This window comes from Psammomys obesus, unplaced genomic scaffold (genome assembly GCF_907164565.1).
Source record: "Psammomys obesus unplaced genomic scaffold, mPsaObe1.curated_primary_1811, whole genome shotgun sequence".
Classification (NCBI taxonomy): Eukaryota; Metazoa; Chordata; class Mammalia; order Rodentia; family Muridae; genus Psammomys; species Psammomys obesus.
In genome coordinates, this window is record NW_026586173.1 from 13,518,476 (window position 1) to 13,544,455 (window position 25,980).

At 50.3% G+C, this 25,980-nt stretch overlaps 3 protein-coding genes across 7 annotated transcripts in view; 1 reads left to right on the top strand and 2 right to left on the bottom strand.

The window, feature by feature from the left end:
* Nucleotides 1–721: 721 nt before the first annotated feature.
* Nucleotides 722–4,110, bottom strand: Timm29 (translocase of inner mitochondrial membrane 29). Its single transcript, XM_055601501.1, has 2 exons — nucleotides 3,920–4,110; nucleotides 722–3,840 (listed from the first exon to the last, which is right to left on the bottom strand). The coding sequence occupies exons 1-2, from the start codon at nucleotides 4,029–4,031 to the stop codon at nucleotides 3,152–3,154; spliced, it is 801 nt and encodes a 266-aa protein (XP_055457476.1). The 5' UTR covers nucleotides 4,032–4,110; the 3' UTR covers nucleotides 722–3,151.
* Nucleotides 4,111–4,175: 65 nt separating this feature from the next.
* Yipf2 (Yip1 domain family member 2) lies at nucleotides 4,176–11,810 on the top strand. Of its 4 annotated transcripts, none has more exons than XM_055601498.1 (9): nucleotides 4,178–4,439; nucleotides 4,774–4,928; nucleotides 5,010–5,090; nucleotides 5,772–5,859; nucleotides 6,789–6,905; nucleotides 6,984–7,150; nucleotides 7,232–7,414; nucleotides 7,499–7,632; nucleotides 11,543–11,619. In XM_055601498.1, exons 1-8 carry the CDS (start codon nucleotides 4,409–4,411, stop codon nucleotides 7,613–7,615), a joined length of 939 nt encoding a protein of 312 aa, XP_055457473.1. In that variant the 5' UTR covers nucleotides 4,178–4,408; the 3' UTR covers nucleotides 7,616–7,632; nucleotides 11,543–11,619. The 4 variants fall into 4 exon arrangements, with proteins under 4 accessions (XP_055457474.1, XP_055457475.1, XP_055457473.1 ...); XM_055601497.1 differs by lacking the exon at nucleotides 11,543–11,619 and adding an exon at nucleotides 7,713–8,606; XM_055601499.1 differs by lacking the exon at nucleotides 11,543–11,619 and having other exon boundaries at nucleotides 4,176–4,439; nucleotides 6,752–6,905; nucleotides 7,499–7,576.
* The window catches only part of Carm1 (coactivator associated arginine methyltransferase 1), a 44,470-nt gene continuing 26,297 nt past the window's right edge, over nucleotides 7,808–25,980 (bottom strand). Inside the window, exons 3-16 of one of the 2 annotated variants that reach the window (XM_055601495.1) lie at nucleotides 22,593–22,699; nucleotides 21,605–21,709; nucleotides 17,776–17,886; nucleotides 16,670–16,847; nucleotides 14,312–14,402; nucleotides 14,020–14,101; nucleotides 11,039–11,124; nucleotides 10,754–10,843; nucleotides 10,261–10,398; nucleotides 10,078–10,167; nucleotides 9,894–10,006; nucleotides 9,712–9,789; nucleotides 9,370–9,438; nucleotides 7,808–9,241 (exon numbers count right to left, since the gene is read on the bottom strand). In XM_055601495.1, the coding sequence (XP_055457470.1) occupies nucleotides 9,102–9,241; nucleotides 9,370–9,438; nucleotides 9,712–9,789; nucleotides 9,894–10,006; nucleotides 10,078–10,167; nucleotides 10,261–10,398; nucleotides 10,754–10,843; nucleotides 11,039–11,124; nucleotides 14,020–14,101; nucleotides 14,312–14,402; nucleotides 16,670–16,847; nucleotides 17,776–17,886; nucleotides 21,605–21,709; nucleotides 22,593–22,699 (1,478 nt within the window). In that variant the 3' untranslated portion in view covers nucleotides 7,808–9,101. The remainder of the gene's footprint in view (nucleotides 9,242–9,369; nucleotides 9,439–9,711; nucleotides 9,790–9,893; nucleotides 10,007–10,077; nucleotides 10,168–10,260; nucleotides 10,399–10,753; nucleotides 10,844–11,038; nucleotides 11,125–14,019; nucleotides 14,102–14,311; nucleotides 14,403–16,669; nucleotides 16,848–17,775; nucleotides 17,887–21,604; nucleotides 21,710–22,592; nucleotides 22,700–25,980) is intronic. The other variant, XM_055601496.1, reaches the window with a different exon arrangement.

The window sequence follows — 25,980 nt, forward strand, 5'->3', positions numbered from 1 at the left end:
TTTTTTTTTTTTTCTGTAAAATTAAGGTGTGTAACATACAAGGCTCAGAGAACACTAGAAGGAAGGGCAGAAAGAACAGAAAAGGTCCAGGAAAGGAAGTGGTGTGAAATATTTAACTTTCAAGCATGATTTGGTTGTTGTACTTCATGCATGTGTGCTGAAGTCAGAAAACAGCCTCCTTCCATCATGTAGGTCTTAAGGATCAAATTCAGGCCATCAAGTTTTATGGCCATAAAAGAGCCTTTCGAACTAAGCCATCTCACAGTTCCTAGCTGTTGTGCTCTTGAACTCACAGCAGTTGTAATCATCTGAACAAGATCTCCACAAGCCTGGCTCATCACAGCCACCTCTCATGGAAGGGCTCTTCCCCACTATGGGGATTCATGTGTCAGAAACAGCTGCTCCTGGAGAGACATTTTCCTCAGTCTCTGGTTAGGTTCCTGTGTGCCTGTGATCAGGTTTCAACTCACTGGACCACACACACAAGACAAAAGAAGAAGTGCTAGTTCTAGGGAAGCCATACCTAGGTTAGGTTAGGGCCCGATCTACACAGGCCTAGTCCAGGAAGGAGGCCTTATCTGAAACACCCAAACACACACAAACACACAAACACACGTGCGTGTGCACTCTTTCACTAGTTGGGAAGAGAAGGAACATAAGTGAGGGTGGATTGTAAGAGTCAGAAACGGAGGGCTAATGTAATAAAAAATATTTTATGTACACATAAGGAAATGCTTTAATGAATCTCATGTATGTATCATTAATACACACTAATTAGAACATTTAAAATTTGAAGATGTGGATTTTTTAGAAATCTCATTACATTTTAACTTATTTTGTGTACGTGGAGGTCACAACTTGGAGGACTTAGTTCTCTCTTTCTACCAAGTAAGTTCCAGGGCATGAACCAAGGCGGTTCAGCTTGGCTGAATGTGCCTTCACCTGCTGCTGAGCCACCTCAGCAGTCCTCAAGATGTGGATTGACATCATCATCATCATCTGATCAGAAGATGTGGATTTAACAAACGCCAGAGGTGGTGGCACACACCTTTAATCCTACCACTCAGGGAGCAAAGATAGGGGCTCTCTTGACTTCTAGGACAGAAAGGTCCCCAAAGAGAAACCCTGTCTCAAAAAACCAGCCAAATAAAAAAACCTGTCACACTTTCAGTACATTTGATAATGAAAGAGGCAACATACACACAAACACCCACCACCAGGACTGGGGGCAGCTCAGTCTGCTGAAGCCTGGCACCATAAACAAACCCACGACAAAGATGACTGATCTCCTGCTCTTAGTGACCAGCCACAGGCCAGCCGACATAGGTGGTCTTGTTCTCCTAATATTTTAGTTTGAAAGGTAATTACCAGAACCTTGCCTGATCCAACCTGTGTGCCCGACCCTGGTCCTTTCCACAGAACTATTTCCAGGATCCCTGCAGTATCATAACATATGACTGCATGTAAGCTTTGGGACAGAACATGTTCCAGCCTCCCACCTTGCTTGCAATTGCTGCCATACATACATACACTAAAAATCTGTTAGCCTCTGAACCTATCCTCTGCACTAATAGTTATACAAAATGTTACTAGCTAACACAAGATAGGTCAAAGGTCCACAGAGACTACATAAGGAGACTACCAAACAAAAGAAAACAAAAACCCCCAAGTACAGTGCTTACCTAATATGTACAAGATCCTGGAGTTAATGCCTACCACTAAACAAAAGCCTACCAATAACAATTCATACAACAGAAACAATGCATGGCCATTTGGGAAGTGCAAAAAAGGGGATCATTCAGCCATCCTTTGCTACATAGTGAGTTTGAGGCTGGTCTGGGCTGTGAGACCACTTCTAGAAACAAACCAAAACAAACCCCAAAAATTTCAAAATTTGAGAGGCAGCCTGGTGTGGTGAGGCACGCCTTTAATCCCAGCACTCAGGAGGCTGAGGCAAGGCCAGCTTGATCTACAAAGAGAGTTCCAGAATAATCAGCGCTACACAGAGAAACCCTCTCCTGAAAAATGAAAAAGAAAAAAATTGAGAAGCAGACAGATCTCTGTGAGTTTGAGGCCAGACTGTTCTTCATAGCCAGTTCCAGGCACACCACTGTAACATAGTAAGACCCTGTCTCAAAACCAACCAACCAACCAAAAAACACAACAAACAAAAAAACCCCAAACACATACATCTGAGCTCCAATTGAAAAAGAAACCTCTGAGGTTAGGCAGGTTGGCACATGGTTGTAGTCCCAATATTGGAAGGTCATTTGGGAGGATCATTTTTTTAAAACGTGTGCACATGTATGATGTTTGTGCAAGTACCTGCCTAGTACCAGAGGAACCCAGAAGAGCAAGAGATTCCCTGGAGCCACAGATGACTGATTGTGATATGCGGCTGCTGAGATTTCAATCAGGGTTCTCTAGGAGCGGAAGAACAGTCAGTACTCTTAAATGTTGAGCCATCCTTCCTGCTCCTGGAAAAATCATCTTTGCTCATGAATTCTAGACTAGCAGCCAGACCTTCCTCAAAAAATTCACACACACACACTCAAAGTGAACGGTCTTAGGATCTGGAGAGTAACTGGCAATCGGGTCATCTTCGTAGCCTCTTGAACATGACTTATGCATGGGCAGGGCACACTGTGGTGCACTGGAGCTGATGCAGATGGAGCCGGGGCCAGCCTGGGCATATGGGAGTCCTATTCTCAAAAAGCAAACCATATAAACACAACTAAAACCGCTCATTTGCGTTCTGTTTTCACAGAAACGCAGCATGATGCATTGAGCAATGCCTCCTCCAAGGCCAGGCATGCTAGGAAAGTGCTCTACCCTCGAAGTACATTCTCAGCTACAACGGGCCACGCAGTACAGGTTCCTTACTTTTAGTTCTGGCGGTGGCGGTGGTAAGCATAACAAAGCCAAATGCTCCAGCTCTTCCCCACATTTGGGGGAAGTCATTCAGCTCTTCCCATCTCCAAGTAAGGCTCCCAGTTAGCTTCGCCAAACTGGTCAGACAGAACGGGGCTCCCCCCCGCCAAAAAAAAAAATATAATAATAAATCGCACAGAGGGTCGTTTATCTCCACCCATTCCACTAACTGTGGCCAACAGTATGCCTGAGCCTGGAGACCCAGGAGCTCCTTGGGGTTTCATCTGGAAACCTCGGGCTGCACCAGTGAATCGGCCTCGCTCAGCGCTAGTCTATCCTTTTTCTCCTTCTGCAACACCTGCTCCTCCCACAGCGCCTGGTCCACTTGATCATCGGTGAGCACGACCGGCTTGTACTTCTCATCGAATAGCCTCTCATTGGCCTCGGAGTGCAGCTGGTGGGGCCCGACGACACGGAGGTGCGCAGGCAGGTGGAGAAACTCGTCGTCGTTGATGTCGCAATCATGCATGCGGTTCTCCAGGATCCACCAGCGGCCCACGAAACCCACATCGAGGACCCGGCCGGGGAAGTCGACCCAGCGTGGCTGTAGGTAGCGGCAGCGGGCCTGGTAGAGGCTGGCCTGGGCGTCGAAGGGCGCCTCATAAACTAGCGAGCAGAACCCCAGGTTCACGTGGCGCAGCCGCCCGCGGCCCCTCAGCCACAGCAAGCGCTGCAAGAACGCTTCAGAGTGGCGGTTGCGCGTGGCCGGCGCCAGCAGCAACAGAGACCCCGACGCGTCGAGCAAGGCCTCCTCGAAGGCGCCCTCGCTGGGCGCCAGCGCGCAGCACGCAGCCGCGCCGCCCAGCAGCCCCACGTACACAGCCGCGCGGCCCGGTCGCGCTCGCGCCGCAGCAGCCGCGTCCCCGCACGCCTCGGCGTAATCCCGAAGCAGCGCGCGGGCCCAGGTGCCTGCGGGGAAAGAAGCGCGGCGGTGACAATGATGCAGACACTCGGGTCACCCACCCTGCCGCCTTCTGCCACTACTCACCCAGTCGCGCCCACACCCCTGGCTTTGCCGCGACCGTCGCCGTACCACCCGCGTCTCCTCCGGCTTCACTGCGTCCTCGGGACCAGAATCTCTTAAGAGCCGCCGTCGCCATCCTCTTCCTGCGGTCCCTTGACCGAGTGGAAATGAGTAGCGTCGGAATGAAAAGGGCCAGAAGACACCGGAAGTGTTTCTCCGTGGAAGACAATTGGAGAAGGACTAGAGCCGGATGTTGCCGTTGCGTAGAGAAGGGTGGACTCTGACGGGTAGGCGGGCGGTGCGCACGCGCACGGAGGACCAGCCACGCCAGCTTAGGTAGCTGGTGAGGAGGGCTAGGGTGCATCTGCAGGGCCCTGGCTTGGAGGTTGAAGACTCACTCCGTGTGTTAGGCTCCAGGCAGGAATCTAGACGCAAGCTTCTGTCTTGGGGAGAGCTGTGGGACTGATTCGGGTCTGTCCACAGAGCGCGATGCGGTGACGCCTCTAAAGAATCATGGCAGCGGCTGACGATTTGGCCTTCCACGGTGAGTGGGGCCTGGAAGTGGTCTGAGCTCCCACTCCTGCCCTAAGGCCAGAACCTCGGGGCAGCTGGGATCCAGAACTCAGGTCCAAAACTGAGGTTTATCCCGCACTCAGTCCTGCTTCCACCTTGAACTCAGAGGCACATCAGGGCTTAGGGTGTGCTCAGGACCCAGAATGAACCCCATCTTAGTACACGAACAGACCTCCCCATACATCAAAACTGAGGAAACCAGCTCTTAGGGGGCTGTGAGGCAACCACAGCCCCAGCTGATGAGTAGTGGGGCAAAAGTAATTTTTAAACTCCAAACACCTGTGCCCACATTCCCCCTCCTTAAGAGTTCGAGGAAGCCACAAATCTTCTGGCCGAGACCCCAGATGCAGCCACCACGAGCCAAAGTGATGAGTTGACCTCACGGGAGCACGTGGCTGTGGTTGTGGGATCAAGTATTGGCTATGGAGCTGAAGAGGTGGAGGAAGGTGACAAGACACTGGTGAGTCTCCTAGGCCCTCATACCCTGCCTCTGGCCTTGCCCTGGCTGGGCAGGCAAGGTCTGAAAGTCTGTGCCTTGTAGCTTCTACAGGAAGAAAAGCCAGAGCCTAGATTCTGGACATTTGACTACTATCAGAGCTTTTTTGATGTGGATACCTCCCAGGTGAGCCCTGGGACTTTGGAGTTGCTTGGGGTTCAGCCACTATTTGTGGGGCACTGAATCTGGAGTGGGTGGGATGGTGCTAAAAGGTTACAAGTAGATAGGTATGGGTGTGTGTCTGTCCTAAAGTCAGTATGTTTCCCAGGCAGGCCTTTAACTTGTAGGCTTAGAGTGATCCTCTTGCTCAACCTTCTGTGTAGCTAGGGCCACAACTGGCATCACTAGGCCTAGATGCAAGCTCTGCTAATGATGCAGCCTCTGAAGTCTGGGACTTGGCCTGAGAAGACAGAGAGTCATGGAAGACTTTAGAGGAGGAATGAGCAGAAATGCATGCGGAACACAGGCCAGCCTCTGATAATAAGCCGGGTTCCCTGAAAAGCGCACTCTCTGGAGATGTAGGGGGGAGACCATGCAGAACTTATGGACTGTCCTTAATTTGAATGGGAGGAGAGGCTACAAAGTTGAGAGAAAGGTGGCAGGCCTGAGAGCCTACCTTCAGCCACCTTCAGAGTGGTACAGAGTCAGCAGGAGCTCAGGGCAAAGACCACAAGCCATAACCCATGGACAGCCTATGCCGGACAGTTGAGCTTGTTCAGGTAGGATGTGGTGGTAAGATAGTCTACAAGAAGTGATGCCTTTCAGAATGCCAGGATTCTCATTTTGGACCCTGCCTCTGCTCTCCAGGTCTTAGACCGGATCAAAGGCTCGCTGCTGCCCCACCCTGGCCACAACTTTGTGCGACACCATCTTAGAAACCGGCCTGACCTATATGGTAAATGAGGCTGTATGTTTGACTAAGGAGTATTCACTCAACATGGGACTGTGCCAGGTCCTGACCAGGCAGTCACTCATGAAGAGTATACCTTGTGTTTAACTCTTCATCAAGGCAGGAAGCAGAAGGTGGTAGGTATGGCTAACTTGGAGGGTGAGAGGGAAGTCAGGAAGGTCCCTGAGTAGGGTAGGCAAATGAGTTACGTTGGTATTGGTATTGGGAGAAAGGCTTAGAAAAGGATCCAGAAAGCTTCTTAGCCCCATGGTACCATAGGTTTTGGAGTGGAAGGAACAGCTGGGAGGTCATGGGTAGGGGATAAGTACACAGGTCCCACACTGAAGTACTTTTAGGATCTCCTGTGACACTGGAAAGTGAGGGTAGAGGCCAGCAAGAGCAGGCAGGGGACAGATATTACAGTGGAGGCTGGGTTTAGAGTGAAGTTCTAGGGTACATCCCACAGCCTAGAGGAATGGGGAAGGCCAGGGTAGCTTTCCACCCAGTCCACCAAAGAGTGTGACCATGGACAGACAGGAAGAGCTGGGCAGGTGCAAGGAGCAGGTAAGAGTGTAGAGGCCAGCCACAGGAAGTTTAAAACATAAGCATGCAATTCAGGGCTCTGGAGCAATCTGGGAGTGGGCAGCGAAAGGTGGCATGCACGAAGCCTCAGGTCTGGACAAGATCCTTCCCATAGTGGAGCAGCACCATGCTGATTCTTATACCTATAGAGAACTTTGTCAGAGAAGAGAAAAAAGCCAAGTACTTGAGGCATTTCGGAAGATACCAGAAAGACAGGATGAACCCAGAAGCAGCCCTTGTCAGCCATGACCTAGAGAGTCAAATGGGGTCTGGGGTTTTACCACACTTGATACAGTTACTTAGAGACCTTTCTCAGGAGCAGTGGGCCTGGGACTCCACGTTCCCCTTTGCAGGCCCCTTCTGGATCTGTGCTACTCTGGCCTTTGTCCTGGCGGTTACTGGCAACCTCACATTGGTGCTTGCACAAAGACGGGATCCCTCCATCCACTACAGCCCTCAGTTCCACAGGGGTAAGCAGGGCATGCGGGCTCAGTCCCCGGCTCCCAAGGCCCAAGGCCTGCAATAACCTGGCCACGTTGCGTCCCTAGTGACAGCAGCAGGGATCGCCATCTACTGCTACGCATGGCTAGTGCCGCTGGCACTGTGGGGCTTCCTCCGGTGGCGCCAGGGCATGAGGGAGCGCATGGGGCTGTACTCCTTCCTGGAGACTGTTTGTGTCTATGGCTACTCACTCTTTGTCTTCATCCCCACTGTGGTGAGTGTGGCTTTGCCCTGGGGGCTGGTGGGAGCTGCATGGCCCACCCTGTATCATCACCAGCTATACTTGTCACCCTAGGTCCTGTGGCTTATCCCAGTGCAGTGGCTGCAGTGGCTCTTTGGAGCACTGGCCCTAGCCCTGTCAACTGCTGGACTTGTGTTCACACTGTGGCCTATTGTCAGAGAGGACACAAAGCTGGTGGCTGCGGCACTGCTGTCAATTGTGGTGCTGCTTCACACCCTCTTGGCTCTAGGCTGTAAGGTAGGGTTCAGGCAGTCCTCAGCAGGGCTGTGGAGTGAGGCTTGCCCCACTGAACTGCGTGTTCACCCTGAGCTCTCTTTGCAGCTGTACTTCTTCCAGCCGCTGCCTCTTCTGGACCATGTGGTGCCAGCATCCCAAGCCACACCTCTGTCTTCCAGTGTTCTGCTGTCTACCCCGGCCCGGTCCATGACAACCTTCTAGGAAGGCCAGGCCCACAGGTGAGGGACCAGTTTTTGTTCCTGCTGAAGGTGTACCCTCTTCCTCCTGGGGCCATTTCCTAGGAGTCTCTCTTTTTCAGGCCAAACCCAAGGGGATACTACCCGTTCTGCCCTCCCTATGAAGACTGGAGGATTCCTGGACCCTGTAGACCACCCTACTATTTGCAAGATTTTCTTACAAAGCAAACACTTTTTTATTTTCTATGCAAAGGTGATCCAGAGAATTTATATAAAGGTGGGGAGGGGCAGCCGAGCAGGGAGTGTTACTGATGGACAGGAGAGAGCCCGGTTTCCCAGCCGCCTGTGGGCCCTCTATTTCCCTGACAGGTCAGGAGGGTAGCACAGAGCAGCTCCAGCCATTGCCAGGGGTACCTGTGGTGGGCATAGGCCCAGCCTGAGCTCTGGCCACTGAGGTGTGGACTCTAGGGCAAGGGAACTGGGGACAAACTGCCTGTGCTTAATCATCCTCTCTTCCTTGTTTTTCTTTTTGTCTGGAGTGAGAGGTCCCTGCTAGGCCCCTTCCCAGGGATACTGTCTTGGGAGGAGGAGGAGGTGGAGCATGAATGTGGAGGGGAACACACAGGCCTATGTTAGCTATCAGGGAGAGAGAGGAGGCCTTTCTGTGACAGATCTTTGAGGTTTCTGTCTGCCCCAGTGGCTGTGGTGCCTGCCTCTCTGGGCTGCCTGTTCCAGCTTTTGGTGGAGGGCGACCTTCAGGGCTCAAGGCAGGGCAGTAGCAGAAAGCAGGGGCTAGGCCTTTGGACAGCTGGGTGGTTTGTACATTCAAGTGTGAGGTGAACCCTTTGGTGGGAGGGACCTATGCCCACCCTGAAGGCTCGGCAGGGCCACCCCTCACCTAGAACCTCTGGGCCTAGGGACAGGGGCTGCTGGCTGGGCCCGGCCAGCCGGGTTTCTCAGAGGGTCTGTGGGTTGACACTGGTTCTTTTCGTAAAAAAATAAAATTAAAAAAAGCAGCATGTCACGCCCATGGTGACCATGTGGCCTGGTAGTTGAAGGAGAGGTCCAGCTGGCTGTGCTGCCACCCCAGTTGAGGGGGCAGGCTCAAGGACGGGTTGAGGGGTGGGTGCTGCCAGGTCTGTGCTGGCAGCTGCTGGCCTCCTGCCTGGTCAGGTGCAGCTGTGGGGGTGGGGGTGGAGGACTTGCCTCTTCCAGCAGATGTCAAAGCCAGGTCAGAGTGGAGAGGACAGAACAGGATGAGGGCTGCCCCGACAGGATCTCATGTAAATATGGCAGCGACACACGCTCGGGGCCAGAGGGTGGGCTAGGAGTACTTGAGGGCAGCGGCGACATCGTGTACAAAAGTGTCCAAGTTCCCATAGCAAAGAGGGCTGTGACCGGGTGTTCACGCTTCTTCAGAACAAGGGGGACAGCCACCGGCTGTGCCGGGCGTGGACTTCATTTGGTTTCCTGGTGCTGTCAGTGCGCAGTGGTACCGCGGCTGGAGGCACCTAACTCCCATAGTGCATGGTGTTGGTCGGGATGGACATGGGCGAGGCCATGGAGATGGCAGGGCCACCCATGGTGAATTGGTTGTTGACTGCATAGTGGGCACTGGAGCCACCGCCGCCTCCCTGGGCGCCTGAGGAGCCTGTGGGGCAGGTCATGGGCACTGAGGAACCAGCATGACTCCTGAGCCTGCCTGGCCCCCACTGGTAGCTTGAGCATGTGCACAGGCCAGGCGGGAGGACCCCCGCCCACGCCCCGCTACCCTGTTACCTTGGACAATGCCCGTGCTCATTATGGAGCCCATCCGGGAGTGGGTGTGATTGACAATCCCTGTGTTTGCTGCGCAGCGACAGGGAGGAAAGAAGGAGGGAGGGAGATGTCACCGCCCCCAGCCTGCCTGGCCCACTCCACTTTCATGGTTGGTGTGGGAAGGGCAGATAGAGTGGTGATAGATCAAGGTGGAGAGTCACACAGGGCTAGAGTTCCCAGGAAGAGGAAGAGGTGACCATGACAGCGACAGTGGTGGCAGAGGACCAAGCACCGGCTATTGAACTGGCCACTGGCACATCCCAATCCTCCCCTGCCATGCCATAGACCCCAGGGGACACTCACCTAAGGGAATCAGGTTGTTGTGACCCACACTAGAGCCGCCGGCAATAACACTGCTCAGGTCGTAGGCAGTAGGCATTCCTAACCAGAAAGTGGGTGTCAGGATTGAGCAAGCTCTGGGGATCTGGGGTCCACGTTGCCACCAAGGGTCTCCAGCCATGTCTGGAAATGGCATTCAGACTCACCGGCCACAGCCACCCCACTGCTGAGATTGTAGGTGCTTCCTGTGTTCCACATATTCTCCGATGGAGATGTATAATGTGAGCCAGGCGGGGGTGATGGGGTGGTGCCTGTGTATCTATGGCAGAGATTCACTGTGGGCAGGACTGTGGGGCTCCTGGTCCCCTCCCCCAATTAGAACCCTGCTACCTGAAGAAGGGGTTCTTTAGATCCAGCAGGTTACTGGATTTGGAGCCTGTCTGGTCCACCTGGGCCACAATACTGATGTCATAGCTCTGTCTGGGGGAATAGAGAGATTGGTTGTGAGGCAGGTGGGCTGGGGGACCCTGTGCCACTGCCCTGTCCAGCCCTGGATGGGTTGGCAGAGTGCACCTTTTGTTGGCAATAAGCAGACATGTCCCTGAGAGCGTGTCCCCGGCCTTGGCAAACAGCGGTGACTGGAAGAGGCACCGGACCTGGTACCAGTGGGTCAGAGGCTCTGTTGGAGCTGTGGATAGCCACACAGTCATTCTGTCAAGAAGAAATGGGTGCACTTCACTGGGTTGGCATCACCATTTGTACCACTAACCCACATACCTTGCCATCAACCCAAGGGCCTTCCCTGAATGGTCCTCTGGGGTCTCATGGCTAAGACTGGCTGGACTCTAGGCAGGCGCAGGCCCCTATGTGCACAGCCAACCCATGGCCATAAGGTGCCTACTCACCCTGACACCTTGTACTGAGACAAACACACAGAACGGACAGGCACTCAAGGGTAGCTGCTGAGCAAATGACACCCAAACCCCTCCTCCATGGTTCTCCCTGGGTTTCGGATGGGAAGAACCACCTGAGGAATTATGAGGAGCCCCAGCAGTGCCATACTTACATGGAGCCAATGAAAGCAACATCAAACCAGAAGGCCAAGCCATGGACCAGCCCTGAATGCAGCATGTGGAATTTGAATGGGATTTCTATCCTGCAAGGCAAAGGGCATGAGCTTGCTGTAGAAGCCCAACCTGACTGTGAGGAGAGGGGGAGGGATAGCCGGGGAACAGCAGCTGGTCATTAGTACCCAGGGGATGATGTGCATGATGTGAGGAGAGGGGGGAGGGGTAAGGCAGCTTGTGGGGTGGGCAGCAGTGGCCATGGGTGCCCAGGGGATGAAGTGTACCTGTGCAAATCGCCTTCTTTGGCTTCTAAGAAGTTCACTGTATATTTGACAGATTTGGCCATCAGGATCCGGATGTCAAATGTGTCCTGTAAGATGACAGGTGTGACCCAACTTGTGCTACAAATGCCATGGAAGAAGGGGAGGGCCTCAATACCCTCCCCCATTCCCCAGGCCTGGCAATGGCACTGACCTCTGCTAGCTTGCTAAGGCCAGCTTGCCTTCTCAGACATGCTAGGCACAACACCAGGGACAGCAATAAGACTACACCCCTCAAAACAGTGTACTCAGAGTCAGGTGGCTCTCTTCAAGTTCAAAGTCAGCCTGGTCTATATAGTGAGTTCCAGGCCAGACCCTGTCTCAGGGCTACACAGAGAAACCCTGCCTGAAAAATAAAACCAAGCAACAGCCCCAGAGCACTTTCTGAGTTTAACCTATACACGCATATATGTGGACACGTAATATGGTGTCTTAATGTTTAATTAATCCATGATTATTCTTCCATAGACAACTGAGTACATGAAGAATGAAGAGGAAAGCTCAAGAGGGTGGCTGGCAGTGACAGAGAGATGGCTCAGTGGTTAAAAGTACTGGGTACTCTATTCCAGAGGACCCAGGTTCAAGTCCTGTCACCCATGTAGCAGTTCACAGCTTCTGTAACTCCAGTTCCAGGGGAACTTTTGACCTTCCTGGGCTCTAGGCACAACGTGGTACAGGCAAAACTATATGAATAAATGAATGAATAAATAAATTTACTTATTTTCAAACAGGGTCTCACTATGTGGCCCTGTCTGGTTTGGAGCTCATTATAAAGACAAGGCCGGCCTCAAACTCCAAAAGCTACATGCCTCTGCCTGCCGTGCTTATCTCAATGCATGAGACCCAGGTTCACACTCCTGAATATGCAAAAAGGAAAAAGCACTGCAGTGTTCTTGCTGTGCACACCTGGAATCCTAGTACTCAGGAGACTAAGGCAAGATTATGGTCAAAAGTCTGAGGCCGGGGTAGGAAGACAGCTCATCTGCTAAAGTACAAGCTGGAGGACCTGAGTTCAACCTCAGAACATGTATATATATATGTATATATATGTATATACATACATATATATACACGTATATATATGTATATACATACACACACACACACACACATATATATAAAATGGGCCTGGCTACCTAAATTCAATTCCTAGAACCCATGTAAAAGGAGAGAACCAATATACTTGTTGCCAAGCAACACACAAACACTTTAAAAGCCTAAAAGATGAATTCAGCATCAGTGGCACATGCCTGTACTCTGCACTTGGGAGGCTGAGGTGAAAAGATCAGAAGTTTAAGGCCAGCCTAAGTTAAATAGTGAGACTCCCATCTGAAGAAATAGGAATAGAAAGCCAAACATCAAATAATACAGTGAAGAAAAGGGACCTGGAAGACTGAGCATGTGAAAATACTAAAATGAACAAGTTGAAGACAAGTTTCAAACTCCTCTTCCAGATGTGGTGACATACGTGTAAAGGGAACTGGAGGCCGCCTTGTGTGTGCACTATGAAGTGAGATAGTCTCTAAGGGACAAAAGCAATCATTTTGCTGAAGTGACTGACTACATACAACTAGATCCCAGAAGAGTCTCCCAGATTAGAGAAAAAGAGTCTCGGAGACTGAATAATATTCAAATAGGCTAAGCAATGGAATTAAAAGATAAAATATTTCATGCTCATTAAAAGTAGACACTCTTGCTAGGCATTGGTGACGCACACCTTTAACCCCAGCACTCAGGAGGCAGAAGCAGGTGGATCTCTTGAGTTTGAGGCCAGCTGGGTCTACAGAGCAAGTTCCAGGACAGCCAGAACTACACAGAGAACCCGTCTTGAAGAAAAAGCAGAAACTTGTATATGTGTTGTTTCCCATAGACAAATCTTAGGTAGTAGTATCTGTCACAACAGGTTTAAAGTAGATTTCATAATTACAAAAAGATTAATCCAACAGGATGTTATAATTCTAGACCGTAATACGGCAATTTAAAAATATATACAGCAAAAACTATCAAGCTGAAATGGAAAAAAAAAAAAATTAGGAGAAATACCCCATTCAAAATAATGCCAAAACAAACTATTTAGCAAATGGAGAAAAAGATTCACTATCAGTTACATATCAGGAAAAAAGAATCAGTAGTGAAGTCAGTGGGCTGGAGAGAGAGTGCAGAAGTGCCGCTCTTCCAGAGGTCCTGAGTTCAATTCCCAACAACCACATGGTGGCTTTCAACCATCTATAATGAGATCTGGTACCTGCTTCTAACCTGCAGGCATACATGCAGGCAGAACACTGTATACATTTTTAAAAAGTTGTGAGGTCAGGCATGGTGGCACATACTTTAATCCCAGCATGTGGGAGGATCTTTATGATTTCAAGGACAGCTGAGTTCTTCACAGTGAGACCCAGCCTTAAGGAAAGTGGCTTCTGGAAGAGTAGCCAGTGCCCTTAGCCACTGACACATTTCTCCAAACCCTGTGTGTGTACATGTTTGTGTTCACCTGAGCGCAGGTGCCCTCAGAGGCCCATGGAGGTGGAGGTACAGGCCACTGTGAGCCGTATGATGTGCGTGCTGGGAAGCACACTCAGGTCCTCTGAAAGAACAGTAGGTGCTTGTCGAGCCATCTTTCCATTCCTGTTTTGTTAATATTTTTATCTTGTTTTTATGAGAAAGATCCCAGGCCAGCTTGGATCTCCTGATCCCGTGCTTCCACCTGCATGCAGGGTTTACAGGCATGGACCACAATGCCCATTTAGATTCTTGATACTGAAACCATGGCTCTATGTATTATTTCATAAAGTAAGTCTGCTACAAAGCCATCCTGCTGGTGCATGTGCTATGCAGAGGGAGTGAGGGCTGAGAGAAGCAGGGGTTTCTAGACTCCAGAGTTTGCATGAGGCTTTGGTGAAGCCTGAACCTCTTCAGTCCAGCAGTACCCTGTACACACTACTCACCACCACGGGTTGCCGGAAGTACTCATCCACGGCGGCGCCTCTGAGGGCCGACAGGTCCACTCCGTGGAAGGATGGCTGGTACCTGTGGAAATCCCCAACCCCACCACAAGGTCACCAGCAGTAAGAGAGGCAGGTGGAGTCACCTGCTGTCTTTCCTAGCTGGCCTTTGTCTAGCCCATGTCCTTCAGATCCTACTGAGGGAGAGGGGGAAAAAGAGGGCCCACCTGAGCACTGGGTCCATCCCTGAGCAGCCAGGCCCCATGGCCTGGCAGGGACAGCAGGGCACACTCACCAGAAGTTGGCCTTGGTGAACTGCTCCATGTAGAGCTGTTCATCGGTGAAGGGTGCGAGGTGGACGTCACCAATGGTAGGGAACATGTTTCCTGGGAGTGGGGGGCAGGGAGGAGTGCTGTTGTCAGGGCAGCATCTCCTGTAAGGCTGGGTACAACTTCCAGAGGACCCTAAGATCTCCAGTCACGGACTTTCCACACATTCATCCACACATCCATCCATCCTACAGCAGGAAGCACCACCGTGTGAACTATAGCATAGCCAGAATCCAGACCAAGATGGCTTCCTGCTTTGCTTTGTGCTAGGGATGGAACTTGGTGACTGTGTGTGAATCTCAGGTATAATAATTTTTGAGGGGGGGAGGGACAGGAGAAAAGAACTACTGACTCAGCCTCCAACCAAATGTTGGAATTGGAGGTGTACATTTGTACACTCTAACCCTAGCTGGCTTCTCTTTTTGAGATGGGGTCTTGCGGCCTCATGCTCCCAAATGCTGGGATCTTAAATGTGTGCCACCATAAGCAGCCCATGATTCATATCACTATGGAGGGTCAAGGCACCCACATCAGTTCACCAGGGTCAGTTCATCCTCTACCAGTTCCCATGCTCATCAGCACACTTGCTTTCAATCACGTTGGCCCTCATCCATCCCAGGAAGTGAGTGGGCCTATCCTTATGTCCCAATGCTAACATTGGGGAAAAAGGAGCATACTAGAGCCTCTTGGTGTCCAGTATGCCTGGACTGCTCCAGACAGAGTGAGAGGAAACCCTAGGCTGTTTGGGAGTTTAGCTGTGTCACTTCAGCCAGGGCTGCCCAGGTTTTGAGTCAAATACCAGGCTTGGCCATGTGACTGAAATAGAAGTAGAGGGTGGTCCTCTGAGACTCATAAGCAAGCAAATGGGACTAAATTGGCAGCAGGAAGAAGCAGATATGGGGAGGCTGAGACTGCACAGGATGAATACATGGCCTACAGACTGGGCCTCCATCCAGCTCTTCAGGGAGTTGGGGAGGTCCTGAGGCAACCCTCACAATTCATACTAGGCTAGAATTTTCAACTGTAGCCAATGGGATGACAGAAGCAGGCGAGACATCATGTAAGGAACCTATTTCTGCCTCCTGAGTGCCAAAAATCCTCACAGGGGTTTCTAAGGGGTTTGAAAGCCAACTCACAGGCAGACTCCAGCCTGACCTGTGTCTTGCCTCACACAAGGGTCAGCCACTTCCATCCCACCAGCTTAATCACCAATCGAGCCAGGGGTGAGGAAAGGAAGACCCACAGCAGCTGGGGCCGCCTGGAATCCCGCACTTACACACATGGAGAACTATGGCCACCTCCTACCTACAGAAACTGAGCCAATACTAGCCAGCACCATCTGCTTGGCTGCTAAGGCTACCCAAGGCTACTGCTAGCCCAGTCTCCTTGAGCTCCCACATACACATACCTGAAAAGAACTGTGGAGACACAGACATTCCCAGAATTAATCGGAAAACTGTTCTGCACTGGTGTGCTCAGAGCAGAGTGCAGAGCCCAACATGGACTAGTAGCGTAAACACATCACTCGTGCAGGCACTACGCCAGACGTATGGACAGGAAATGACAGACATATATCCACATGCCCTCATCCATGAACATACAGCTACACACATAGCACCCATCCATATGCCTTCATACACACACTTTCAGCGTGCACCTACCTGCCCATTTACCCTCAGATCCCATACCTTTATACATTTACATACATCTACCCCAGACATCTTTAAACACCCATAAACCATCACACAATCAATACCCTCAAATATGCAACCCACATAGCTACCCTACCCAGAGACCTTCACCATCCACAGCTCCTCACACAAGAATGCCTTCACACGAGAATACACACCCATAAGCCCACGCACACACCTTTACGTGAATACCACAGAGAGACAATATGTACAGTCTCATCTATATGCCTGTGTATCTTCCATATACATCACCTGCCCACGTCCTAGCTCTTAGAAGAGCAGGCTTGCCACATTGCCCTAGTTTGGGAGAGCACCAGTGACAGACCCGAGGTCTAGCCCATCCCATCTCTGCCCTATTAGGGCAGCTCTATACACAAGGTATCAGACGCTTTCTGGGAGCCTACAGGGGGGTGTTCAATGCCTGATGGGGTGAGTGGCTTCTTGTTAGGGGGTCTAGAACTCTAGAGCCATAGCCAGCAGGTATGGTTGAGGTAGGAAGCAGGGAAAAACCCTCGCTCTCTGTATGGAGACCACAGACAGATGAACAGGACACATAGCCACCTATATGGGCCAGCTGCTTTGGTTGAAAGGCTCAGTCCCACCATTCAGTGCTCCTGAGCCTGGGACACTCACCGCTGGGCTTCAGGTACTTTTTGGCATGGAGGTAGCTCTCAAGCATGCGTTCGTTGAAGAGCATGTAGCCCATGGGCTCTGAGATGATAATGTCTACTTGCTCAGGCAATGAGACCTCCTCTACTTTGCCGGGGATGACCACGATGCGGTCCGTCAGGTTGTTACTTTTCACCAGGACCTGTAGAAGGTGGGAGAAGGTCCCCTGGGCTTGCTTGGCATAGGCCCCTCAGCTCACGAATGGTCTCTGCTCATACCTGGCATGAATCACCCCCTCTGCCTTACTTGTGGACATCCCAACTCTGGGGGCCTGAGGCCCAACTCTCTCAAGAGCCAGTGTCCCTGCTGCTGGGGGTAGTGCTTAGCCCCAGAGCTGGAGCCTAGTCCTGGCAACTTGTCTTTTATACACAGTGGGCTCGATAGAATGTGTCCAAGGGCTGACATGTTACAAGAAGGAAGAGGCAGTGCCAGTGGAGATGGACTAGCATGGAAGCACTGTGGGTCCCAGGGAACATCCAGGAGCAAGCTGGCAGTGGCCCTGTTTGTATGAGACGTAGGCTGCGGGAGGGGCAGCCAAGCTCATGCATGCATCCACAGAACATCCTCAAAAAACCTAGGAGATTCCTTCTTTGTCTGGTAAAGGACAGGAGTAGTAGGGAGCAAGGGATAAGGGAATAAAGCACAGTGTCCATTCCTCTGTAGCTTTTCAATTCTGAACTTGAAAATTAAAATTTTCCATGAACATAAAGAGAGAAGGAGGATTGACAAGGAGATGACAAAACAAAATCTTGTCACCTGCACAGGACTTACGAGCTCCGGCAGGCTAGTGCTCAGGACAGTTCAGGTGTATGACCCAAAATTCCTGCCAGGGGCCTGTGTCTTTACCACTCTGCCCCTGAGGCATTAAGAGTGCATCCTTTCGGATGCCTGGCTAGTCATTGTGGCATTGCCACCATAGGCCTAGCACCCACCCCTAGCCCCACCATGCCTGTGGATCACTTGGTTCTAGAGACAAAGAACAGCAGTGATGTTCCCAGGTTCCCAGGTTCAATGGGTACAGAGATGAAGGACACGGGAAGAAAGGGTGTAAGCCCCAGCAGGACACTGACCTCAGCATGCTGAGCCATGGTGCTGGCCTCCACTGCGTATATTTTCCTGGCTCCTGCTTGAGCAGCAAAAAATGACAGGATTCCAGAGCCACAGCCCACGTCGAGAACAATCTGAAGAGATGGTGTGTATATGAGGCTACAGATGAGCCAACCACCACATACTGGTCATCACAGACAGTAAGTAACAGCAGAACTACTATGTGTCAACAGAAGTGTTTTCAGGGGGCTAGAGAGATGGTTACTCTTCCAGAGGACGCAGGTTCAATTCCTGGCACTCACACTGCACCATTCAACCTAACTCCAGTTCCAAGAGATCTGATGCCCTCTTTTGGCCCGTACAGGCACTGCATGCACACACAAACACAGACATACACACAGTAAAAAAAATCCTAAATGGATAGGGCACTTGCTGCCAGATCCAACAATGTGAGCTCCAGACTCTGCAACTCATACGATGGGAGAGAGCCAACTCCTGCCAGCTGTCTTCTGGTCTCTATCCACACATTCTCAAACAAATAACAAAACAAAATGCATTTCTGTGGCAAATGCACACAATCCCAGCACTGAGAAGGCTGGGGCATAAGATCAAGGCCAGCCTGAGTTACATAGTGAGACCTTGTTTGGAGATTTGGCTGATCTGAGAAGCACCACAGAGAGGTGAAAGCCAGAGAAGTACCAGAGGAAATTTCCATGGTGCCAGAGACTCACTGTCCTTGCCCACTCACTGAGAAGCTGAAACAGAGCTTTCATAAGGCAAGACAGGTAGATCCTCATTTTCAGGAGCTGCCCTTACAGGCTTGGGATCAACACGGAGATGAAGCCATGGGCCACGCTTCTAGGAAGAGCCTGGCTTTGTTGCTCAGTCCCCGTGCTCCAGCCTCAAGGTAGCTGGAGCACAGGCCCTGGAGGAGTGTGGGGTGTGGGCTTCTGCAGGCCATTGTCCTGTGCTCATGCTAACTCTATCCCCCTGAAGCAGCCTTGACTGGGGCAGGTGAGTGGCCCAAACCTGAGGGCCAGCTGAGATAGGTGGGGCAGGAGTTTGGCAGTGCTTCCTGCTCTGGATGTGAGGAGTCGCTTTCACCTGAGCAGAACAAGGACAGGTGTTTCTGGGTGGTGCGTGCAGGCTTTCTAAGGAGAAATGGCCTGGGTGCAGTGGCAGGTGCAGAGGTAGCCCTGCTGCCAGGACCTTGGGTCTTCTTAAGTTCTGGATAAAAGGGGAAAATAGGCCCCAGACATGGGAAAGCTAAAATGTAACAAACATACAAAACAACGTGTGCTTTGAAGGCCCTACGGTGTACTCTGAAGGCCCTACGCCTGGGGTCTGACCCAGGGAAAAGCCTGTGGTGGCTGAGTGAATTTGGCCAGGAGGCCTGTGAGATTGCTCCATGGATCTAACTCCTCCAGGGCCCAGGGGTCCTGGATGACATAAATCCACAGAAACAAAACAAAATGAAACACATGCTGACCAGAAGCCAGGTACAGTGGTGCACACCCATGCTCTCCGTACTGCGTGGGCTCACATGGGAGGATCGTAAGTTAAAGGATGGCCTGAGCTCATAGTGAGGGGTAGTCTCAAAAGGCACAAAATAAAAGCACAAGCTTCCAATTGCTGCAAAAAGGGAAACAAATACTGAGCCACAGGATGAGAGGGAAACTGTTTCCTGTGTGGAACATACAGTCCCTAAATGGGACATGATGCTGAATGTCTTTAATTCAAGCACTTACCAAGTGGAAATAGTGAGTTTAAGGCAAGCATGGGCTACCGCAGACAACTTGTCTCAATTCACCCCTCTCCACCATAAAAAAAAAAAAAAGAGGAAAAAACTTAAAAGGACCTTAGAAATGTGCCGCCATTCACAATGAGATCACATCCTTATGAGGCAAAACTGCATTCAATCCACCTGGCCTACCAGGCATCTCAGCCTTACCTGACTGGCAGGACACATGTTAAAACACTCATTCAACCACAGCTCGGCCAAATCATCCAACAGAAAGCCTAGTTCGTAGTAGAGTGCTGACTACCTCACACAATTTACTGCAGAGGCCAGGAAGATGGCACATACACTGGGAATAGCAGCAGCTCGCCTCCACCCCTGCTGTGAGTTTCACATAGCCCGGGATGGCCTTGTCCTCCTAACTTCCTCCTGCGTCAGCCTCTCATGTGCTGGGACTAGAGGTAAGCACCACCAACCTGGACTGAGCAGCAGTAAAAGTATAGGGAGTGGGTGGTGATGGGGGAGTATCCAGGCATGGTGAAGCAGGACCCCGGGATGCTGACGTAGGAAGGCTGACTTTAAATGCCGCTTGGACAAAACAAGAGGGCAATTGTTTTCAACAACCTCCTGCCCCTCCCCCTCCACACTCAAAAACACTTCAGAAGGTTCCTACCCTACACTGTGCTTGGAAAAGGGGTGCTGAAGGGCCAAGAACATGTGGAAAGTCTTGCTGGATTTTCTCCCCAAGCAGTTAGCAGGCCATCAACAACGGTGGCAGAAAAGGCTTGGGGGTCTGAGCTCACACAGGTGGAGGAGATGAAGAGCTAGAAGCTCCAGAAAGCATTCTGTTTCCAGTGTCTTCATCCCATCCTTTGGAACTCCCTGTGATAAGCTGGCAAGCATGCTTCCCTGAACTCTGTGAGCTGCTAGGTTAAATAGCTGTTGGGGGCACCCCAACACAGAGTCACTTGTCAAAAGACTTGGGAGAGGCAGCTGAAGCTAGGCCTTGACATTTAAAGTTGAGGGATGGTGCTCTGTAGGTCTGGAGTCCCCAGCATGTTGGGTCTGTCCTTGTTCTAGGGAGATAAAATTAGAACTGAAATGGATGAGAGAAGACTAAACTAGGGTTGACGATACTACAGAGCTCAATTACGCCCCAAAGGAGCCATCTGTGTGACAAGGAGAAAAGTGTGGCTTCATTATTCTAAGTGCTTTTTCCTCTTCCCTTTTCTTGAGAAACAACTCACTGTGTGGCTCTGGCTGATTTCCAATTTAGAGATATGCCCGCCTCTGCCTAGATCAAAGGCACATGCTGCCACACCCACTGTTTATAACACAAACAAACATCAACTTCCAGATGGACAGCTGTTTTATTTTTCTGCAATGCTAGAATAGAAGTCAGAGTCTTCTTCATGCTAGTAAGCCCTCCGAATTCTAAAGTTGATGATCTTCATGGCAACATCTCCTGAGTGCTGGGATTAGAGCTAGGGTCCATGTAAAACTTGTATTTGTCTAGTATAGCACAATATAGCTAAGGCAGAAGACAGTATGACCAAAGGGGCAAAAGTGTTCTCCATAGGAAGGTGAAGAATGAACATAATTTTAACTAAAAAAGAAAATGGAACTGGGTGGTGGTAGCTCACCCCTTTAATCCCAGGACTCAGGGTTAGAGAGGCAGGAGTATCTCAATGAGTTCCAGGACAGCCAAGGATACACAGAGAAGCCCTGTCTTGAAAAACCAATTAAAAAAAAAAAAAAAAAAAAGGCTGGAGAGATTGTTAAGAGCACTGTCTGCTCTTCCAGAGGTCCTGAGTTCAATTCCCAGCAACCACATGGTGGCTCATAACCATCTACACTGGGATCTGATGCCCTCTTCTGGCATGCAGGTGTACATGCAGTATTCATCTGAATAAAATAAATAAAATCTTTAAAAACAAAACCAAAGAGAGAGAGAAAAAAAAACCAACAACAAACCTAAACAAAAAGAAAGATTAAAGAAAGTAAAGGAGGGCTGACTCAGAACAACAAACAGAAACCAAGAAGGTAGCAGGACTGGGGAGAGGCTCTCTCAGACACCTGCAGCCACTGTCCAGCTCCCTGTACTGATGGGTTACCTTGTCCTTGAAGTCCGTGTGGTTCTGAAGAATTGCACGCTGGTAGGTGCCTGTCCGCACATAGTCCTGCATCATGTTCTGCTGCTGGGACAGGTAGCCATAAAACTGGAACAGAAACACGCCAATAGCACACAGCACATGGCATGACAGACTGCCACAGCCCTGGCCACCCTAACATGGAGGAAGGGCCTGACAGCATAAACCTCCCTTGGGAGGTCATGTACCCTCTGCCAGCCTGAACCCAACTGACAAGAGCCAGCTGCTCCAAAAGTGGGAGCAGGGGCCTAAGGACCAGTCCCTAAGAGGGACACTTTCACTGTCACCATGGCTGAAGGACACAACTAGATGTCACCTGGACCTGGAGGCCACCCAAGAGATCACAAAATTTGTCATGGGTGGGGTTCTAACATCTGGGGGCCAACTGTCCCATCTTAGGGCCCCAAGGAAGAAAAGGAATCGATGGAACAAAACCCTAGAGCTCAGAGCGCCAGGCAGGTGATGTGCGGTGTGTCTCTCTGTAAGACAATAGGCGATCAGGAGGCAGCGTGGCACCTGGCAGGGCCACAGGCTTGGGCATCAGGCAGACCTGGCTTTCCCATCGTGGCTCTGTTGCATAAGAGCTGTGTGACTTGGAGCAAAGTCACTTAACCTCTCTGAGCCTCAGTTTTCTCATCTGTAAAATGGGGACAATAACAGTTGTTGGGAAAATCCAAGCCTTCTGGCATGTAAGAATGCCTTACACTCACCAAGGGTTTGGGACATGGCTACAGTTCAGTCAATACTCTAAACACCTGGGGACCCGGGCTTCACAGATGAGGAAACTGAGGCCTAGCAGGCGGTGGACACCTGCTAAGGCTATGCAGCTAATAAGGGACAGAGCCAGGAGGAGCACCCATGTGGGCCTACCCTGGGCTGCATGACCTCCTGTGGGAAGGTAGGGGAGGGAAACAACAGGTGGTTGTCTGGCCCAGGGCAGGTGCCAACTCACCTGGAAGTACTGCACAGCTGAGGATTCCTCTGTCCGCTCACTGAACACAGAGCGCTCCACCGTGTGGCCCCGACAGGTTTTCAGAATGTTGTAGAAAGAACAGAAATCTGGAAAGGGGGAGCCAGATCATTGGGGGGCCAGTGCTATGGCCCTCTGAAAAAATCCATTAGGCCTGGGCATTTGCTCTTCCCGTCTGGCTTTCCTGACTTGTCTGCCTCAAACACAGGGAACCTGGTGACTTCTTTTTCCCCAATGTTCCAATTGAGAAGGGAAAGACTCAGCTTGATACAAGGGCATGACTGTGGCGGCATGTGGTGAGGACAGGCCTGGGCATTCCTCCCCGACAAAGTGCAGGGAAGTGTGGGAAACACAGGGTACCAACCCTCTATGAACCAGCCCGTATCCTCCTGGAGCTCACAGTGGCCTCTGGGATGACACTGGCACAGGGATACCACCTCAACGCTAAAGACAGCAGTAGAGTCCTGTGGACCCAGGACAGCACGTGGAGAGGCTGGACACCATTCCCCAAGTGCAGTGCTATGAAGTTATTTGAACTGATTCACACAGAATGACTCAGAAGGCAGGGAACAGAGGGCCTCAGTAGCCCCACCCCTCCCTGAGGAACTATGAACAGTTGATGGCTGCTGGGGGAGGAAGAATCAGTTTCTCTAAGAGTATGTAGGTGATCTCTTGTAAGTAGACCATGTTCTGGTCAATGGCCCCATCCATGAGTGTACAGACAGCACAAATTGGACTAGATACATTGGATTATATATATTATTAGGATCATTATTTTATATTAATTATTTTACATTAATATTGGATCATATACAATATATTCTTAGGATCATTACTATATTAATTATTTTATAGTAACATTATATATTAACATAATATATTGATAATATTTTATACTAATGCAATAGGATATTATATATTATTAGAATTAGGATTTATATACTGGATTATATATGTTGAAGGGGAGGAGGAGGAAGAGGTAGTGGGATGGAGGATGGATCTGGGGGGAGTTGGGGTGAATATGTAAAAATACACTGTATGAATGTGTGAAATTCTCAAAGAATAGAAATACATTTTAAGAAAAGTTATCGAGAAACCTAGAAAAATGGCCACTAAGTTATAGACTTTAAAAAAAAAAGGTGCTGGGTGTAGGTGGCACATGCCTTTAATCCAGGCGCGTGGATCTCTGTGAGTTTGAAGCTAGCCTGGTCTACAGAAAGAGTTCCAGGACAGCCAAGGCTTCATAGAGAAAGAGCACTGTACTGGAGAAGTGGCTCAGTGGGCAGAGTCCTCGCCTGGCAAGTGCCAGAACTGGAGTCCACATGCTTGTGTCGCCCACCTGTAATCCAAGTGCACAGGAGATGAAGATGGGCTCTTAAGCACGCTGACTAGCTTGCCCACCACAGCTGATGAGCTCAAGCTTGCTTCATGGGTTCAAGCAAGAGGCCTTCTCTCAGTAAATGAGGCAAAGAGCTTCAGGTCTCCATACTCACAGAGACATACATGCACATGTACCTTACATGTGTACTCCCCCCCAAACATGTACATCTACACACACCATATACACAGATACATGCAAATTAACTGATAACTAAAAGCCAGCTAGGCATGAGGGTGCATGATGGAAGCTCTAGCACTGGAGGTTGTGGCAACAGAACTGCACCTTCAAGGCTGTGCTGGACTGCACAGTGACATGCCATCTCAGCGGGGCCCCCACAGACACAAACAAATTCCTGTAGCTAAGCCTTCTCTGACATGATGAGCTAAGACTCCCTAAGACTGTACTAACTAATCCACGGCCATATTACCTCCAGAATCTGCTATTTACTTATTTACTTTTAAGTATTTGGGTGTTTTGGCTACATGTATATGTCTTTACACCTCAGGAGACCCTGAGAGGACTTTGAATCCCCTGAGCTGGAGTAACAGACAGTTGTGAGCTGCTATGTGGGCCATGGAACTTGAACTTGAGTCCTCAGGAAGAGCTCATTAGCCACTAAGCCACCTCTCTAACACTCCTCCCCAATTTCGTTTATGTGTATGGCCGTTTTGCCTGCATCTGTGTTTTTGTACCACTTGCATGCCTGCTTCATACAGAAGCCAAAAGGGGGTTTCAGATCCCCTCAAACTGGAGTTACAGACAGTTGCGGGCTGCTGTGTGGATACTCTGTGGGGCATAGAACTCTGGTCCCCTACAAGAGTGGCCAGTGCTCTAACCTGCTGAGCTATCTCTCTTGCCCTTGTCAGCAGATTTCTAATTTAACTGTGGACAGGAATCCCTGGTGGTAGTATTTCCCAACAGATCTTTAGTTGGGTGGGCACATGCCTTTAATCCCAACACTTGGGAGGCTCTAGAGGCAGGTGTATTTCTGTGAGTTCGAGGCCAGCCTGTTATACAGAGTGAGTTCCAGGACAGCCAGGGCTACACAGAAAATCCCTGCCTCAAAAAACAATAAGATACGGTGGGTGTGGTGGCATACACCTTTGATCTCAGTGCTCAGAAAGGCAGAGCAGGCAGATCACTGTGAGGCCAGCCTGGTCTACAAACTGAGTCCAGGACAGCCAAGGCTACACAGAGAAACCCTGTCTGGAAAAACCAGCAAACAAACAAATGGGGGGCGGGGGAGCAACCCCCTTAAAACCCAAAATTTCTACTTATTACTGTGTATGTTATGTGTGCGTGAGCACATGCCACAGCATGAATGCGGAAGTCAAAGGACAATTTGTGGAGTTGGTTCTCTCCTTCCGCTTGTGTGTGGTTTCTAGGGATTGAACTCAGGTCACCAGGTTGTGCAGCAAAGTCTTTAATTGCCAAACCATCTCTCCAGACCCTAGTACTTCTTTAACACTGAATTTGGGGACTAAGAAGATGACTCAGTGGGTAAAGTGCTTGTCATGTAAGCACGAAGACCTTGGTTCAGATCCCCAAAAGTCACATAAAAACTTGATGTAGTAGCATTATGTCTTTTAGTGTAAGTGTAGAGATAAGTGTTCAGGCATAGTGGCTCACGCTTTTAATCCCAGCACTCAGGAGTCAGAGGCAGGGGAATCTTTGTGAATTCAAGACCAGCCTGGCCTACAGAGTGAGTCCAGGACAGCAGGACAGCCAATGCTTATTACAGAGAGAAACCGTGTCTCAAAAAAGGCCTTTAGAGAGAGAGGAAGAGAGAGAGAAGAAAATCCCCTAAAACTTATGGGTCAGGGCTGGAGAGATGGCTCCAGAGGTAAAGAGCACTTGCTATTCTCCCAAAGGTCCTGAGTTCAATTCCCAGCAACCATATGGTGGCTCACAACCATAGGGAGATCTGCTGCCCTCTTGGGTGCACAGGCTCACATGCAGACAGAATGCTGTATAAATAATAAATTAACC

What these genes read in the sequence shown, in the direction of transcription:
- Timm29 (XM_055601501.1), bottom strand. Translation starts at nt 4,031, where the DNA reads ATGGCGACGGCGGCTCTTAAGAGATTCTGGTCCCGAGGACGCAGTGAA. An exon ending in AGGGGTGTGGGCGCGACTGG is followed by an intron (nt 3,841 to 3,919) that starts GTGAGTAGTGGC and finishes CTTTCCCCGCAG; the next exon opens with GCACCTGGGCCCGCGCGCTG.
- Yipf2 (XM_055601498.1), top strand. Translation starts at nt 4,409, where the DNA reads ATGGCAGCGGCTGACGATTTGGCCTTCCACG. An exon ending in TGACGATTTGGCCTTCCACG is followed by an intron (nt 4,440 to 4,773) that starts GTGAGTGGGGCC and finishes CCCCTCCTTAAG; the next exon opens with AGTTCGAGGAAGCCACAAAT. An exon ending in AGGAAGGTGACAAGACACTG is followed by an intron (nt 4,929 to 5,009) that starts GTGAGTCTCCTA and finishes TGTGCCTTGTAG; the next exon opens with CTTCTACAGGAAGAAAAGCC.